General features: G+C 56.3%; 6 protein-coding genes across 6 annotated transcripts; 4 read left to right on the top strand and 2 right to left on the bottom strand.

Annotated features, from left to right (window-relative positions):
• Positions 1 to 674: 674 nt before the first annotated feature.
• CCMA1212_009846 (uncharacterized protein) lies at positions 675 to 992 on the top strand (the record flags this gene model as incomplete). The annotated part of the gene is made up of 2 exons (XM_073706910.1): positions 675 to 903; positions 955 to 992. The coding sequence occupies 2 exons, from the start codon at positions 675 to 677 to the stop codon at positions 990 to 992; spliced, it is 267 nt and encodes an 88-aa protein (XP_073554616.1).
• A 245-nt stretch (positions 993 to 1237) lies between these two features.
• CCMA1212_009845 (uncharacterized protein) lies at positions 1238 to 1981 on the bottom strand (the record flags this gene model as incomplete). The annotated part of the gene is made up of 1 exon (XM_073706909.1): positions 1238 to 1981. One exon carries the CDS (start codon positions 1979 to 1981, stop codon positions 1238 to 1240), a length of 744 nt encoding a protein of 247 aa, XP_073554617.1.
• A 1237-nt stretch (positions 1982 to 3218) lies between these two features.
• CCMA1212_009844 (uncharacterized protein) lies at positions 3219 to 5544 on the top strand (the record flags this gene model as incomplete). The annotated part of the gene is made up of 10 exons (XM_073706908.1): positions 3219 to 3461; positions 3579 to 3716; positions 3850 to 4000; positions 4065 to 4111; positions 4175 to 4203; positions 4280 to 4313; positions 4371 to 4458; positions 4517 to 4729; positions 4792 to 5143; positions 5259 to 5544. The coding sequence occupies 10 exons, from the start codon at positions 3219 to 3221 to the stop codon at positions 5542 to 5544; spliced, it is 1581 nt and encodes a 526-aa protein (XP_073554618.1).
• A 1098-nt stretch (positions 5545 to 6642) lies between these two features.
• On the top strand, positions 6643 to 7662 carry CCMA1212_009843 (uncharacterized protein; the record flags this gene model as incomplete). The annotated part of the gene is made up of 1 exon (XM_073706907.1): positions 6643 to 7662. One exon carries the CDS (start codon positions 6643 to 6645, stop codon positions 7660 to 7662), a length of 1020 nt encoding a protein of 339 aa, XP_073554611.1.
• Positions 7663 to 7774: 112 nt separating this feature from the next.
• Positions 7775 to 8860, bottom strand: CCMA1212_009842 (uncharacterized protein; the record flags this gene model as incomplete). The annotated part of the gene is made up of 1 exon (XM_073706906.1): positions 7775 to 8860. The coding sequence occupies one exon, from the start codon at positions 8858 to 8860 to the stop codon at positions 7775 to 7777; it is 1086 nt and encodes a 361-aa protein (XP_073554612.1).
• Positions 8861 to 9187: 327 nt separating this feature from the next.
• CCMA1212_009841 (uncharacterized protein) lies at positions 9188 to 14803 on the top strand (the record flags this gene model as incomplete). The annotated part of the gene is given in 5 exon segments (XM_073706905.1): positions 9188 to 9193; positions 9205 to 10520; positions 12765 to 13550; positions 13611 to 13900; positions 13995 to 14803. The coding sequence occupies 5 exon segments, from the start codon at positions 9188 to 9190 to the stop codon at positions 14801 to 14803; spliced, it is 3207 nt and encodes a 1068-aa protein (XP_073554613.1).
• Between the last annotated feature and the right edge of the window lie 571 nt (positions 14804 to 15374).

Raw genomic sequence — 15374 nt, 5'->3', positions numbered from 1 at the left:
GTTTTCTTAACAGCTTTGTGTAAAGTAGGGAGATGGGCTATGTGGTTGAAAAGGCCGCTTACCACCCTGGATATACTATCAACGCCGCAGTCAGACCGTCCGTCTGTAATGCCTGTGACGCCAGGCGATCCCTGCAATGCCTGTCAAGCCTGCATCTTCACTCAGGCTTCATCGCTATACCCAAGGCAGACAGAGTCCCAACAGGAGAAGCCGTTCCCGTGACCAGACGGCTCACCCAACACGCTTGAGTGGCGCAATATCTTCAGCTCTCCCCTCATTCTCTTGCCCTACGTGTTTCGTGCAAGTGGGCTTCAGGGCCGCACAGGCCTCGCACAGGCCTTGTGATGCATATCGTTTAAGCTTAATTGGCTCAAGACAAGGCTCTGAATTTCAGCTTGACCGACTACGAAAGAGGGCGCAGTGACAGCTGGACGGCGTTGGCGTGCCACAGCTCTGCTCGGGGACAGATTTAAAGGCCGAGAGTTCTCCGTGGGTTGGTGAAAAGGGGCGTTTGTACGGTCCGTTCAAATAAAGAAGATTCAGAAAGAAGGAGCAGAGAATTGTGGACGTGACGCTATCGACGAAAACTGGTCTTTTTACCATTGAGACGATCTTACATACCTCGTCTCTACAGAAGGTAGCTACACAACTGGGTAGCATCCGGTACGACCTCAATGGACAACGGCGTGGATTCGCCACCGAGCTACGGATCTCATCAACATGCGCTGCTTCCTCCGCCATACTACAGCCAGGAACACGACCCTGTAGCCGCGGCTGAAGAGAGGTGGAGAGCAGATGGCATCTTTTCACCAGGCACAGGACGATCGGGCACATTGTCAAGATGCTGGAGATGGATCGCAAAGGAACTGGCCGCCTCGACCCGCCTATCGTCAGATGGGAGAAGTGAGTTTGGCCCCAAAGATGCGCATAACGAAGTGATGTTGATGTGAATAGATTCAGACATGTGCTTTGGTGCTTGCTGTCGCGGCTAATACCTTTCTGTTCTTCCTTCTCTTCCTCATGTCTATCCGGGTTGGTCTTGAACTTATTACTTATTGTCGGTATAATGAATAGTAATCGGTTGTCAAGTTTGGGATGCTGCGCGACCTAACCATGGGTATAATGTATGCCACGTTATGCTCTGCTGAAACAACGATGGCCGCTCGTCTCTTTTGGAATGATTTATGTATAGGTGAGTCCAACTCCGAGCAGGTCTTCCGCGGAAGCAGCAAGAGGCTCAGAGCTCCCACGTCTGCTCAACCTCGCGCGCATACTCCGTAATGACGTCCGGCTGGAGCGCGCTCCATCGAGACTCGTTGCTCACGGCATCGAGATAATGCTCCAGCGCGAGAGCCGTCTGATTTGCCCACTTCTCCGGGCTCACGCCGCCCACGCCCGTCGCCATAGGAACCATGAGCAAGCTGCGGATCTCGTCATGCTCCTGCCGCTGCTGCTGTTCCGGTGTAGCATTGCGAAGCGCCCGGTTGTGTCTGTCGACTGCGCACAACAGGCTCCAGACGCACTCGTAGACGACCTCACGATCCCAGGTGACGCTCCGCGGGACGCGCATGGTCGGGCACAGCGCCACGTACTTGGTGCCCCAGGTGTTCCTTGAGCGCGCGCGAAAGTCGTCGGGGATGCGAAGAAGCGTGCAGGTCCCCGGCGGAGCGAAGCCGCGCCATTCGTCGTACAGCTTGGCCTGGGCGGCTCTGGTGAGGGCGAGGTAGTCGTCGCGGGGAGAAAAGGAGCGCGAGATGGCGTCGTCGAAGCCGCCGTCCAGCCGGCCGTACGAGTTTGCGGGGGAGACGATGAGGTCGAACTCAGCCTCTACGAAGGAGAGGGCGCAGTTGTGGTATGTGATGGAGATGGACGAGAGGCTGTCGGACGAGGCGACTGCCGCCTGGAGGGCGGTGCTGTATATGTCGTCCATGCAGAGGGCGTGGATGTGCGGGATGGGAGAGGCATTTTGGAGGGGTGGCATTGGGAGGTTGGGGGTTGCACTTGATGTGAGGGAGATGGGTGTTTGTGCTGATGTTGATGTTGTTGTTGTTGTTGTTGATATTGGTGATGGTGAGGATAGTGTTGGTTTACCCGCAGCTGAAGGATCCTCGCCATGTCATGGACCTAACCTTGCCAACGCTATCCATGAGAGGTTGAGTCGAGTGCAAGATTACATAACGCATCCTTTGTTTGTTCCTCATCATCGTACAGGGGTATCGTCGACTAGAAGCGGGCGGTTGGTCTAGCAGGCCGTAAGCGAACTGTATGTCAATGCTTGTGATGAATGGAGCTACTCCGCAGAGAGGAGGACATACGCCTTGGTCTCGGAAGGGTGACTCCATCCGACGACCACACTTGCACGGCATTCGATGCCAAGAGGTTACATCGACTCCAGGAAATAGCCGGCAAAGCGGAGGAGGGAAAAGGACATGGGATATTGCTCGGGCTCTGTACAATGAGAGAGTCTGTTGATCCTGCCATCTTGTTCGCTCACCACTTGTCAGGTTCTTTGAACTCATCAATTAGGCTTGTTGTGTATGATGAGCTCGTGCCTTCATATCCGAAGCATCATCCACAACCAAGGATGCTCCAGTCTCCCACAAAAGTCTTTAAACCGTTCATCCATGACCAACACGTCCATCTCCATCGGCCAATCGAAAAGACAGACAGCTTCGCCGTCTGATCCTCCAGCTTCCTCTTTCAACAAAGCACGCACGCATCTAACCGCATACCTCCGTCATGCCGCATGACGCAGCGCGCCCTCGCCCAACGTCTCGCCATGAATCTTGTTGGCGATGCCCTCGCCCTCTTCCCTTGTCCCTCCTTGTCCCCCTCCTCGTCTCTCTCTCTCCCCCCCGCTTTCCCCCGCACTCCTCGTTCGACGTGAACCCAGGGATGCGGCTCCCGAGGCAAAAGATCGCCGTCAACGCCTGTTCCTTTCCGGAAGCTAACCCCCCACCTAACGGCATCTGGGTGTAACCCGTGGCAGTAACTCTCGTATGAACGTAGGGAGAAACAGAAACAGGGACATGCATGGCGAGGGAGATGAATAAATAAATAAAATGGCCGGCCCAGGACAGGTGCCCTGAGACAGCCACCCGAGCTGTCGACTTCCCCCCCTTGAGACCCGCCGTTGCAACACCCTCGCGGCGTCTCTGTTTCCATTCTCTCAGCGGGCATCGCGGAAAGATCATCACCACCACCACATGCACACAAAGATGCCTCTGCAGCTGTCTCCCCACCGCCTCATGGGCGTTGCCATCGGCATCCTGGCGGCGTTTCCCGCCTCCGCGTCCGCCCGCTGGCAGAGCTTCCAGCCTCAGCGCCGCACGGCCTCCTCGTGCCCGGACTACAGCAGCTATTCGGCTCAGCCGCACGGCCCGTACTCGTCTGGCCCTCTGAAGCTGCCTTACATGAGGCCGAGCGAGGAATGCAGGACGTTCAAGAGCCCGGCAGTAGAGGTGAGCGTTGACGTCCTCTGTTGCGTTGCACTGCCGGCATTGCGTTTGATTCTCCCCCATACTTGATCGAGGAGACTAACAGGGGATGCCCTCTTCTGTCCTGTCGTTTCCGCATAGAAAGTGATTAGCGACTTGAAATCTCAGCTCAAGGACCCGGATCTTGCCCGGCTGTTCGAAAACACTTTTCCGTCGACGCTGGACACGACCGTCAAGTATTTCGACCCGGCGCTGAACCTGGCATTCATCATCACAGGTGTAAGTTGATCTCCAGCATCATCTCTGCAGTTTCGCCCACGTGTTCCCCCGTCTGACATCTCGCTAGGACATCACGTATGTATAAGCCTATATACTCCCAGCCGTGATTACTTTACGCTTGAACCGAGCCTAGGCTGACCCCCAAAGTGCACAATGGCTTCGAGACACGGGCAACCAGTTTGCTCACTTGTACAAGCTCCTGCCCCACGACAAGGACCTGCAGGCTCTGGTCAAGGCGGTAATCAACACTGAGGCGCGGTACATTTCACAGTATCCGTACTGCGGTGCGTTTAACCTGCGTTGGTGCATTGCAAATATGTGACAACTCATGGAAACTCCCACGTGTAGGCTCGTTCCAGCCGCCTCCAGAGAGTGGCCTGGCTCCATCCGTGAACGTAAGTCATCTCGTGCAGCTCCAGCACATTCGTGGGCGTTCTATCGTTAACACAGGATTTCAGGACTGGGCAACCGGCGTCAGGGTGAATCCGTATGTTAACTCGTCCACCCGCCACTACTTACACGAGAGGCAGCACTCCCGCTAACACATGCGCTCCTCATTACAGACCTGTGGACAACCAGACAGTATTCGAATGCAAGGTAGGACGGTAGCCCAAGCTCCCGCCGAGGAGAGTCAGCCTTCTCACAGACAAGCAGTACGAGCTCGACTCTCTCGCCGGCTTTCTCAAAATCACGCGCTCGTACTACGCCAACACCAAGGATTCGTCCTTTATCAATGACAACTGTACGTACGCCTCTCAACAGATAAACTGAAAGTACTTGGCTAACGCAAGTCATCAAAGGGAACGCCGCAATGAACCAGATACTCAGGGTCCTCTTCGAGCAGTCTCAGAGCAGCTGGTCGCAAGACTTCCAATGGATCAGCTACTACAACTGGACGGGCACGGCTGGCGCGCTCTCTCCCATGGTGCCCAACAGCGGCAACGGTGAGCCGAAGCAGGCAAACGGCCTCGTCGCCTCGAGCCACAGGCCTTCAGACGACCTCTGCGTCTTCAGTGAGACTTCCCTCGAAGTCACAGATTCAAAGGCCCCCCTTTCTTCCGCTAACGTCTCACAGACTTCATCACCTCCGACAACGCCATGATGTCCGTCGAGCTCGCCAACGTCGCAGACATGCTCGCCGCCATCGGCACCCAGAGGCCCCTCGCCAAGCAACTGCGCCAGTACTCCGACACCATCGAGCAGGCCGTCTGGGCGCACACCCGCGCCGCCAATGGCATCTTCGCGTACGAGACCAACGGCCTCGGGGCGCAGTACATCATGGACGACGCAAACGTCCCGAGCCTCGTCTCGCTGCCGTACCTCGGCTTCCTCGAGAGGAGCGACCCGACGTACCAGAAGACCAAGGCGGCCATGTTTTCGAGGGCGAACCCGTACTATGCCGCGGGCAAGTCGTTTGACGGTATCGGGTACGTCTTGACATATACCCCGTCCCCCTTTGCCTTCCTCTTCCTTTACACACACGTCCCCCCCCCCTCCCTTGGATCATGATTAACCGGCCTTTGTGACGGATAATACCCGCAGAGGTCCCCACGTCAACGCCACATATCCCTGGCCCATGAGCCAAATCTCCGCCATCTTCGGCACCGACAGCGACCGGGAGATCAAGCAGCGCCTGGCCCTCATCCTGGGGAGCACCAGCGGCCTGGGGCTGATCCACGAGAGCGTCAGCATCTACAACGGGAGCTCGTACACGCGGCCGTGGTTCGCGTGGGCCAACAGCTACTTCGCCGAGATGGTCCTTGACCTGGCGGAGAGGAAGCCCGGCCTCATCTTGAAGTCTGGGCGGCCGTACAAGATCGGGCAGTGAGATGGATGGCCTAGATGTCCGAGGTGGACGGGAAATCAGTCCGTGGGCAAGATGGAAACACATGATATTGTCTCACGTGGTCAAGCCTGGACTTGTCAGTTTGTGTGCTTTTCGCCAGATTAGAAAGACCTGCTTGCTACATCACCACATCTACAGACGCTACCCATACTCCCTACAATGAACCGCGGGTGCCCCAGGGTCTTTCGTAGCAAGCGCTGGTATCAATTTAAGTGTCCTACTCTTATACATGGCGAGGCACTACGCAGATGATTAAGAAAGACATTGATCAATGAAAGCGAGCTGTATAATTCTTAGGTAAAAGACCTCTAGTTATAATGGCTTGGCCTCTGCTGCTTTGGAGCTGTGAATCCAGCACCACTGCATGTACCACGGCTCCTGAGCCTGCATATGACTGTTTCCAGTGAAACAGCTCGCAATAAGCTTCAACTCGTCCTCCTCTTGATCTTAGACCTCACCTTCACCCGCAAATTATGGACCCAACACCAGTCCATAGACAGAATACCTAAGCAGAATGACATGCCAATACCCAGCTCTGTCAACTTGGTGTAAGGGGGAAAGCATCATGGGAAAAGGGTTGCCTATGGGTCCATTCCCAAAGACTGTGGATTAAGACTTGATCTTTCAGCCCTTGCCATTCTGCCTCAAACCAAGGTAGTGGGCATATGCAGGACATTTCCTTTTACATTGCTTTCTTCTGAGCTAAACGACTTGAATGCAGAAATTGCCTGATCTGACACAAACTCGACCTTTATAATGCAAGGACCCGGAGTAGCTATCTACTGAATGGACGAAACGCCGGCCCTACCCAACTCTGGGCCTCGGGCTTGCGATACAGGAGAACGATGTTTGAAGTGACCAAGAGCTCATAGAAGCTCTCTCGGATTTCTTCGCCGTCTTCATTTTTTCCTCTTCTGGACTAACGTGGCCGGCTCTTCGAGTCATTCGCCGCAATTCACGCCGGGCCATACACCCCGCTGCTACTTGATTGGCGTGGTTATAAGAGCATTAGACGTCCAAGCCAAACATCAGACTCTATTCATCCCGGTCGTAACTTGATGCGAACAACGAGTTCACAAAATGCAACCAGCTACAGACATCCAATACGACGTCCTCGTCACAGGCTCATCCGGCCACCTCGGCCATGCCCTCATGATCACCCTCCCAGCCCTCGGCTTCACCCCCCTTGGACTCGACATCCTCTCCTCTCCCACAACAACCTGCATCGGCTCAATAACAGACCAGCCACTCATCGCCAGCATCCTCCAGAAGCACCCCATCAAACACATCCTCCACGCAGCAACCCTCCACAAGCCTCACGTCACATCCCACCCCAAAAGCGCCTTCGTCCAGACCAACATCGCCGGAACCCTCACCCTTCTCGAAGAAGCCGCCAAGCTAGGCCCCCAGATCGAGAGCTTCGTCTTCTTCAGCACCACCAGCGCATTCGGCTCCGCCCTCAGCCCCCGGCCCGGCTCCCCCGCCGCGTGGATCGACGAGGCCGTCGCGCCCATTCCCAAGAACATCTACGGGGTGACAAAGGTCGCTGCCGAGGACATCTGTCAGCTCTTCCACAAGCAACATGGCTTGCCGGTTCTCGTGCTTCGCGTGAGTCGCTTCTTCCCGGAGCAAGACGACGATGAGGACAGACGCAATGCGATGAGCGACGAGAATCTGAAAGTGCTGGAGATGGCGTATCGGCGGTGCGACATCGCGGACATTGTGTCGGCCACTGTGTGTGCGATGGATAGGGCGAGGCAGATCGGGTGGTCAAAGTACATCATCAGCGCGCCGCCTCCTTTTTCAAACAATGCAGAGACTCTTGCTGCTTTGGACAGAAACCCCGAGGAAGTGTTCAACAAGGTGGTTCCAGCAGCAGCCTCCGTGTTCCGTGAGAGGGGATGGAAGTACTTGGACCGGATTGACCGTGTCTATGATTCGCACAAGGCGGTTCGCGAGCTGGGATGGAAGCCCGAATACACGTTTGCGCGAATCATCGACAAGCTGGCTCGAGGAGAAGACTGGCGAAGCGATCTGGTCGAACAGGTCGGACGGAAGGGATATCATGCAGTGAGCCATGGCGTTTATACTCTTAAATAGGCTGCAATCAGCTTTCGACCGTACATTATGGCGTAGAAATGTAAAGGACGAATCATGTACTGCTCCCGCTCCATCTTCCAGAATCTATATTCTATACCTACAACCTACACCTTTATTGCAGAAACTCATCCCTCCCTTGGTCCTTCAGCACATCATGCACAATCTTGAGCACTCGTTCATGGGCCGCTACCGGAGCAGCCACGAACCCAAAGTTGGCACTCATCTTCCTCCCGGCCGACAAGTCAATGTCCTTGCCATGCACGTCCGTAATCTTGCCTCCCGTCTCTTCAAAGAGAAGCATGGCGCCAGCATGGTCCCAGACTTTGGCATGGCGATCGCGGCGCTTGTACACCCAGACAGTCGTGTTCCCAATGCCCAGGGCCATGGAAGCCCACCGCAAGACCCAGGGCACGAGATCGCTCCCGGGGAATGAAACGCCCAGGCGCTGAGCCACTACTTCGTGAACGCCGTCGAGGGCCGAGTCGACGAGGCCGGTGCACGTCACGAAGCTGAGGTCCTGCGTGGTGGTTTGCATCGGCAGCTGTATCACAGACGACTCGCCGTGCAAAGACCTCGCGTATGCGCCGTGGCCCTTGACGGCGTACACGATGCAGCCCTTGCCGTCGGGGTCGATGTCGCTGTTACGCAGGGGGCCCTTGTGATTCAGCGACAGGTTCGGGCCCGCAACAACCCCCAGGGTCTGCTTGCCGTCGACAATCAGGCCGATGTTGATGGCATACAGCTCGCCTCTCAGATACGTCTTGGTGCCGTCGATCGGATCGAAGACCCAGACCCTGCCCGATCCCGGACCCCTCGGGCGGCTCGTGCCTGCCTGGTCGATCAGATCGCACATGTGGTCCTTGGACAGGGGCAGCTTGCAGCCGCCTCTGCGGGTGTCCTCGTCCTGGGCAATGGTGTTGAGCAGGTCCCAGACACGGCTCAGCAGCGCCTCGCTGGCTCGCAAGTCGGCGGCATCTTCTTCTCCTACAAACGTATCCTCGGGAAATGCATCTTTGAAGGTCGAAATTAGGAGGGCTTGAATCGCAAAATCCGCAATCGTGACCGGACTGAGATCCTCCTTGGTGACGGTGCCCTTGTCGTGGGAAGAGACGATGAGCTGGCTGAGTTTGGAGGCTTGACGGAGGGCTCCAAAGGCTGTGTCCAGCTCTTTCTGGAAGCCAGTCTCTGGGAGGCTCATGGTGTGAAGCTCACACGGACTAGATAATAGCCTGTGAATTGAATGAGAGGGACAGATGCGAGTGACTTTCGTTGCTGATTCGAGGTCAGTTTCCATCTCATCCTGCCTGTCCGCAATGCCCCGATTGAGGCAAACTCGGATAGATGCATCAGGCAACTGTTAGCTGCTCCGCCATACACGCCGTCTGCACTGCACTACCGACGACCGACTCAACTCGAGGGAATCATTTGACTCTGTCACCGTGATTCACCAATATTGGGGGCCGGCTCATCATGGTGCCTACAACCTACAACGGCAGGTAAACAGCACAGCTTCTCTTCTGCAAACATGACAGTGCGCAAAAGCTACGTGCAACAATGGCTCGCCTCAATCCTGCCGCCATAACAACTGCGCCCAGCCAGGAGCCATTCACGATCCAGCCAGTCATCAGGGAGATGCTCAGCACTCGCCGCTGCACATCCAATTCCGTCTTCATCGTCGAGGGCATCGATACCATCCCGGTGCCTGCCGCGACGCCCGAGGACGACGACACGTATGCTGTCAGACTGGTGCTGGGGGACGGGGAGCTGTGCATCCAGGGTTTGCTGCAACCGGACATGTTCAAACTCGTCGAGAAGCGAGATGTTTTTGTTGGATGCTATGTGAAGGTGACGGATCTCATCTTGCGGCTCGAAGAGCCTGAACATGGCGGCATTGGGCGGGGCTTCTTGGATGACGGTGACGAGGAGGAAGAGGAAGGAAAAGAGAAAGACGACGAGAAGAGCATGGTGTATTTGATAGTGAACGAGCTGGAGACGATTGGCTGGAATGAGTCGTACATGGCAATGTGGCGTCGCCATGAAAAGGGAAAAGATGTCGAGGAGCCAACTACAGTCAACAGCACGACCAGCATGAGGGAGGAACCGGCGGCACCAGAGATTCAGGTGACGACGCCCTCGAGAGAAACAAGGGAGGCTCCCACTGCTTCCACGTCGACGAAAGGCGCCGTCAGATTTGCAGATCCGCAGACTCCTACGAAGATCAGATTCCCTGACAAGGGAAAGGCCAGGGCCAGCCCTACCTCCGGGCAAGTGGGGGATAATGCACACGGCGAGATCGATGAGGAGGATCTGGAGGAAGCGTTCGAGGCCTTTGAGGCACGCACATTTCCCGCCAGGAACACGACACCCAAAAAGCCTACTACGCCCAAAAAGCCCGCAGCATCCGACGCAAGGGCGGCATCCGCAGCCAGCGGCAGCACAGACAAGTCCCAGCAGCAGCCGCCACAACACAAGCAGCCAGTCGCGCTGCCCAAGGACTGGCGCGACCCCCAGGTGCCGCTCAAGCTCACGACCCTGCGAATGATCCCCCACCTCCCCTACGCCCAGAACTGGTCCGTCAACGTGCTCGCCATCGTGACCTCGCTCTCGGCCGTCGAGCCGTCGCATCTGCCGCCCGGCAAGCAGCGCACGGCACGCATCGCCGACCCCTCGACGGCCAAGCAGGTGCACCTGACGGTGTTTCTGGACCCGGAAGAGTTCACGCCCAAGGTGGGCAGCGCGGTGCTGCTGGTGGGCGTCAAGAACCATCGGTTTGACGGGGGCAGCTTGAAGAAGTATGCTAGTGACGGGAAAAGGGATATAGGTAGGAGGTGGTGGTTCGAGGACCCGTGGGAGCTGGCGTGGCTGAATGTGGCGGGGATCAAGAGCTGGTGGCAGAGCATGGGAGATGGAGGGGAGGCATCCACATCGAGATGAGGTGGATTAATAGCCACTGTGTTTATCATGTAGCAAGATGTCCTCAATCATCATAGGGGGATCAGGCAGATTGGACAGGGCACTTTGCTACAGAGTATGAAATGCGAATTGTCCGGCATATCTTCCCCAACTGCCATTACGACAGGGCACATATCAACATAAAGCGCATGTGCCGTCCCAAGCAAACTACATATTCGCCTTTGGATGACTGCGATGATGATTGATGTTCTTCCTACACGCTCCATAGGCTGGTCGTACTATGAGACGATTTTGTCCACCGATTTTCCCCCTTTCTATACAACTTGACAAGGGTATTATGCTGCAGAGAAGATGTCCAATCAGTTCACATCGCCCTCGAGCTGAGCACGAGTGGTGGCCAAGCGAGCATCTTCAGCTGGGGACCAAACATTCATATTTGGGAACGGGAATTGTCAGTGATTGTGGCATTTCCTTGTCCCTCTCCTTTCTCTCTTGTAGTTCAGGCGTGTTCTTCGCCTGGCGCTTGAGTGAAGCGGTAGGGCAAAAATAGGGTTAGCATTGTTTAATTGCTCATGCATGTCTTGGATCTAGCGCTTTATACACAAGTCCGGCGAGGCGGCCGAGAGTTTAACACAAGTCCGATGTGAGTCAATCTGGTAAGGTAGTGTCCCCTGCTGTCCAGAGTACGGAGCGCTACTGGCTGCATAAGGTGGCTGTTCATTGAATGGTTCCATGGCTATGGTAGGAGGTACTAAGATGAGATGAGATAGTTCAATCCATCGGTCACTTCCCCATTGATCATGTCCCATAAGCCCAACAGCTCTTATATGAGTGTCTACCTGGGTGCACCATCAGGCAGAACGACACATGAAACAGAGCAAGATGACGCTGAATGTTTTGATCCAGATAACAAGATTGCCCCCATGAAGTTGTGTGCACAGTATGGCTGATGCCCGTTTATGAAGCCCCGACGGCCGAGTCGAGATCCAAGTTGCTTCTAGACGCAGACGATGACCCCAGAAAACCACAATCACCCCATGCTACAAACTTAGTATACTTACATAAATAGGGGCCAGCCGTGCCGATCCCGCCAATCAACAGATTAGCAGATCGCAACATGGAGACGCAAGTCGAGAGCAGATGCAAGTTGCTAGTCATTGGCGACAGACGAGCTGACCGGGCATTCAAAGGTAAAGATCGGACGACAGAGCCATTGGAGGCCGAGAAAAAGCGGAGGATGGGCGCAAGGGCGCACATGCAGCTTAGTAGGTACCTATCTGATCTTGGCAAGGAACCCGGGCCGTGGCAGCGGTACCTCAACGTGTACCCAATCTTGTACCTTGGGGGTTGGGGATTCTTGAGAGCATCCGTTGAGGGCCGACGATTTAACGATAACCTCAGTGCAGGTACCAATACTCTGTTTGAGGATGTTTAAGAAGGATAATACCTTGTAGTAGTTACCTATCCATCGAGTCCAGCCTATTCCCCCTTCGTTTTTTTTTTTTTTTTTCGTGGCATGCGCCTCAGGTCGTCTTTATTGCAGGCTTTAAGGCGATGGGTCAGTGGTAAGGTATTCCCAAGCTATACCTTCCTAGACGTCCTTCTTTGTTGACGCCCCCCTCTCGCGCCGCCCAAGCCCAGAAGTTCCCCTCGCTCTTTCTGATACATCACTTTCCATCACCTGCAGCACAAATTGAAGCCGGAGAGACCTTCAGGTACCGGTGCCTACACGTGACGCCCTCTGCGGCTGCGCCAGTCTCACTCCCGCCATGGTTCGCTGGTAGCCCGCAGCCATCGAATGACTTTGAGGCTTCCATTCAGCTTACCTGCCCGACCTTACCTTGGCGATTCTTTCTTTCTCAGCCTTTTCCTCTTTCCGCCCTCTGTCTCTCCCACTCGTTTTCTCTATATAACTAATCTGTCCAGCCATTGTGCTGAATTGTCTCGCACATTCTCCCCGCCTCATCCCTCTTCTTCTCCGTCGACTGCAGCTCATTTCGTTTTGACTCAGCGCCTCGACTCTGGCAACGCCTGACATTCGCCCACTGTGATCACTTCACGGAGCAGTCGCCAAACCACGATGCCCTAGCCATGGCCTCGCTTCCACCGTCTCCGTTTCCGTCGCCTCCCGCCTCGTCTTCTCCCTCTCCATCCCCATCGCTTCCCACAGCAGATCTTCCGGAGCACAGTGCGAAAGAGCAGCCCAAGCAGCCGTCGGAGCAGTCGAAGCGCCTCTCGACAGTGTTCACCTCCAAGCCGCGGCGGCGAAGAGAGTCGCTCGACGCCCTGCTCGACAGCCTGTCATCCTGGGACCTGCTCTACGTGCGGAACCGCTTACGCGACGGCCACGTCAAGATGGACGGCTTCGCCGGCCTCAAGGAGCTGCCGCCAGAGGTCTTCGACTCCATTGTGCCTCACCTGCGGCTGCAGGACGTGCTCAACTGCTACCTGGTCAGCAAGGACTGGCGAGAGACATGGAGGAACGGCGCCGTGGCCACGGCCCTGTGCCGCCGCTTCTTCCCGGGCCTGCTGGAGCTCTACGGCGGCGACGTGCCGGACCGCCACGAGCTGTTTGTCGCCACGGCCAAGGGCTACCTGCGCAAGCACTTCATGAGCCACACCAAGCGGGCCTTTGTCCCGTGGGACGTGGGCTGGAGCTCCGAGTACTTCACCAACGTCGAAGTGCCGCCGCCGGCGCGCCAGCTGGGCGACCTGCGGCTCGTCGACTTTGGCTTCGCGCCCCTGACCATCTGCTACGCCAGCGGCAAGGTTGCATGGCAGCCCGACAACTGCCACATCATCGTCGACGACTTGTACACGCGCGAGAGGGCTCGCTTCAGCTTCGGCGTCGACTACATCACGGGCCGGCCGCTGCAGCTGCAGGCCGTCACCGACAGCCTCGTCGTGCTGGCATCGAGCTCGCCCCAGAACCGTGAAGCCAGGACCCTGCGCATTCTGGACAATGGACAGACCATGTATGTTTGCCGATGCTTTCAGTTGCGCCCGCTCTCGTCTTGCTGACAATTCGACTGCAGAACCGTGTTCCATTTACAGTATCGGCGGTCCAAGAACGTTGTCCTCCCAGGTAACCTTGCGCAGTGCTACGCCTACGGCGACATGGTCGCCTTTGTCACCAAGCAGAGGCAGGTTGTGATTTGGGGCTGGAGCGACGGTGCCTTCGAGCTGGAAATTGACCACCAAAGTGAGAACCTTCGGCAGCCTCTGAGCTGGGATAGGGACCTGGGAGGCGTGCCCGGCATCATGTTCCACCCGACGGACACGGACATTGTCTTTGCAGTATGGCTTAACTCGCCTGCGCCGCCGGGTAAGTCCAGGCTGAAGGCAAAGCCGGCCAGCAGATTTCGGGGGTGACCTGTGGCTTCTAGGTGCTAACATCTTTGGGGTTGTCATCCATGCAGATCCTCGCATTCACACCATTGTCGTTGTCAAATTCGAGCGCGGCTTGCCCGTGAAGCGGTATGAGACGGCCCTCTCCCACCCCGAGTATCGGCGCCACCCCAGCAGCAGGCACTCATGCCCCTCGATACGCTTGACGCTCTCCTGCCACAAGATGAACGCCCACGGCGGCTACGCCATTGGATTCGTGCAATACGTGCTCCTCGAAGAAGGCGCCGCCTGGGACATGAGCGAGGCCACCAAGAATCCCGAGTGGCTCTGCATCTGCTTCAACGTCTTGACTGAGTCGTTCCAGCATAACAAGTACGAGAGCCACCGGAGGCCGCACCCGCCACATGTGAAACCGTTTGACTTGTGTGCGTGGGATGACCAGTTCATCATTGCCTGGTTCGATGAGTACCTCGTCAGCAGACACTACTCGTACGGCATGCAGTGGCTGGAGGCGATGCCCGTCGACGAGGGCGCCTCTGGATGCCCGCGCACCACCGAGGTCGATGCGGCCACCCGGCACGAGCGGGCAGAGGTGGCGGGCTACATGCTCGAGATTGGCTTTGCCCGGAGGATCTTCATGGACCACGACTTTCTCATCATCACGACCGGCCAGGGCTACATGGTGCTCACGTGCACCGACGGCATTGACCTTCCCGGCATCGTCACCGTCGATGAGGATGGCGTGCCCAAGATGTCTAAGAATCCGCCGTGGCCTATCGTGGGGGAGCGGATGGAGCCGCCGAGGCTGCCTGGTTCGTGGGACACGCGGAAGGTGACGAGCCTGGAGAAGATTCCAGCGGATGGAGACGCCGCTGTGTAAGACGGCAGGGGGGCACTGACGACAGGAGAATGGAGACGGTGGCAGAAGTGATGAGGAGGGAACGGATCTGTTCCGGCAATTTTCAGAATCAACTGTTGGGTAGGGAAAAGGGTTTGGCACTTTGTACAGGAGTATCCGGGCGCGACGGTATCAGCGGGGAGGGATTTTTGCGTGTGTCTTTGACAAAAAGTAATTGGCTTCTTTTTTTTTCTCACAGCGTTGGATTCTTCTACCCTTTTTTTTCCAAGTTCGTCGAGAGTCCATCTAATCAGGAAGATACCTAATATATAGCCAGCGTCTCTAATTGATTCAGGCACAGTGGCTTTAAGTCCGCAAGACTCGGTCAGATGCACGCATGACGATCCATTCCTGAAGGTCCTCGATTACGCATCCACGTTCCCCTTATCAGCGTCAGCCGACCCGCATCCACTGTAGCACTGAATGGTCCCTGCTGGAGCAGCCCCCTAGCCAGCCCCGAGTCTCCACTGCGGGAACCACTACGGAAGCCGCTGAATGGACAGCTGGGGGGCGAGGCTACAGGGGCGTGCGGTGTGTCACGACGGCCGCTACA

Source organism: Trichoderma ghanense, assembly GCF_004382785.1.
Source record: "Trichoderma ghanense strain CCMA-1212 chromosome Unknown scaffold_19, whole genome shotgun sequence".
Lineage (NCBI taxonomy): Eukaryota > Fungi > Ascomycota > Sordariomycetes > Hypocreales > Hypocreaceae > Trichoderma > Trichoderma ghanense.
The sequence above is the reverse complement of the archived record's forward strand: the minus strand, read 5'-3'. Positions and strand labels throughout refer to the sequence as shown.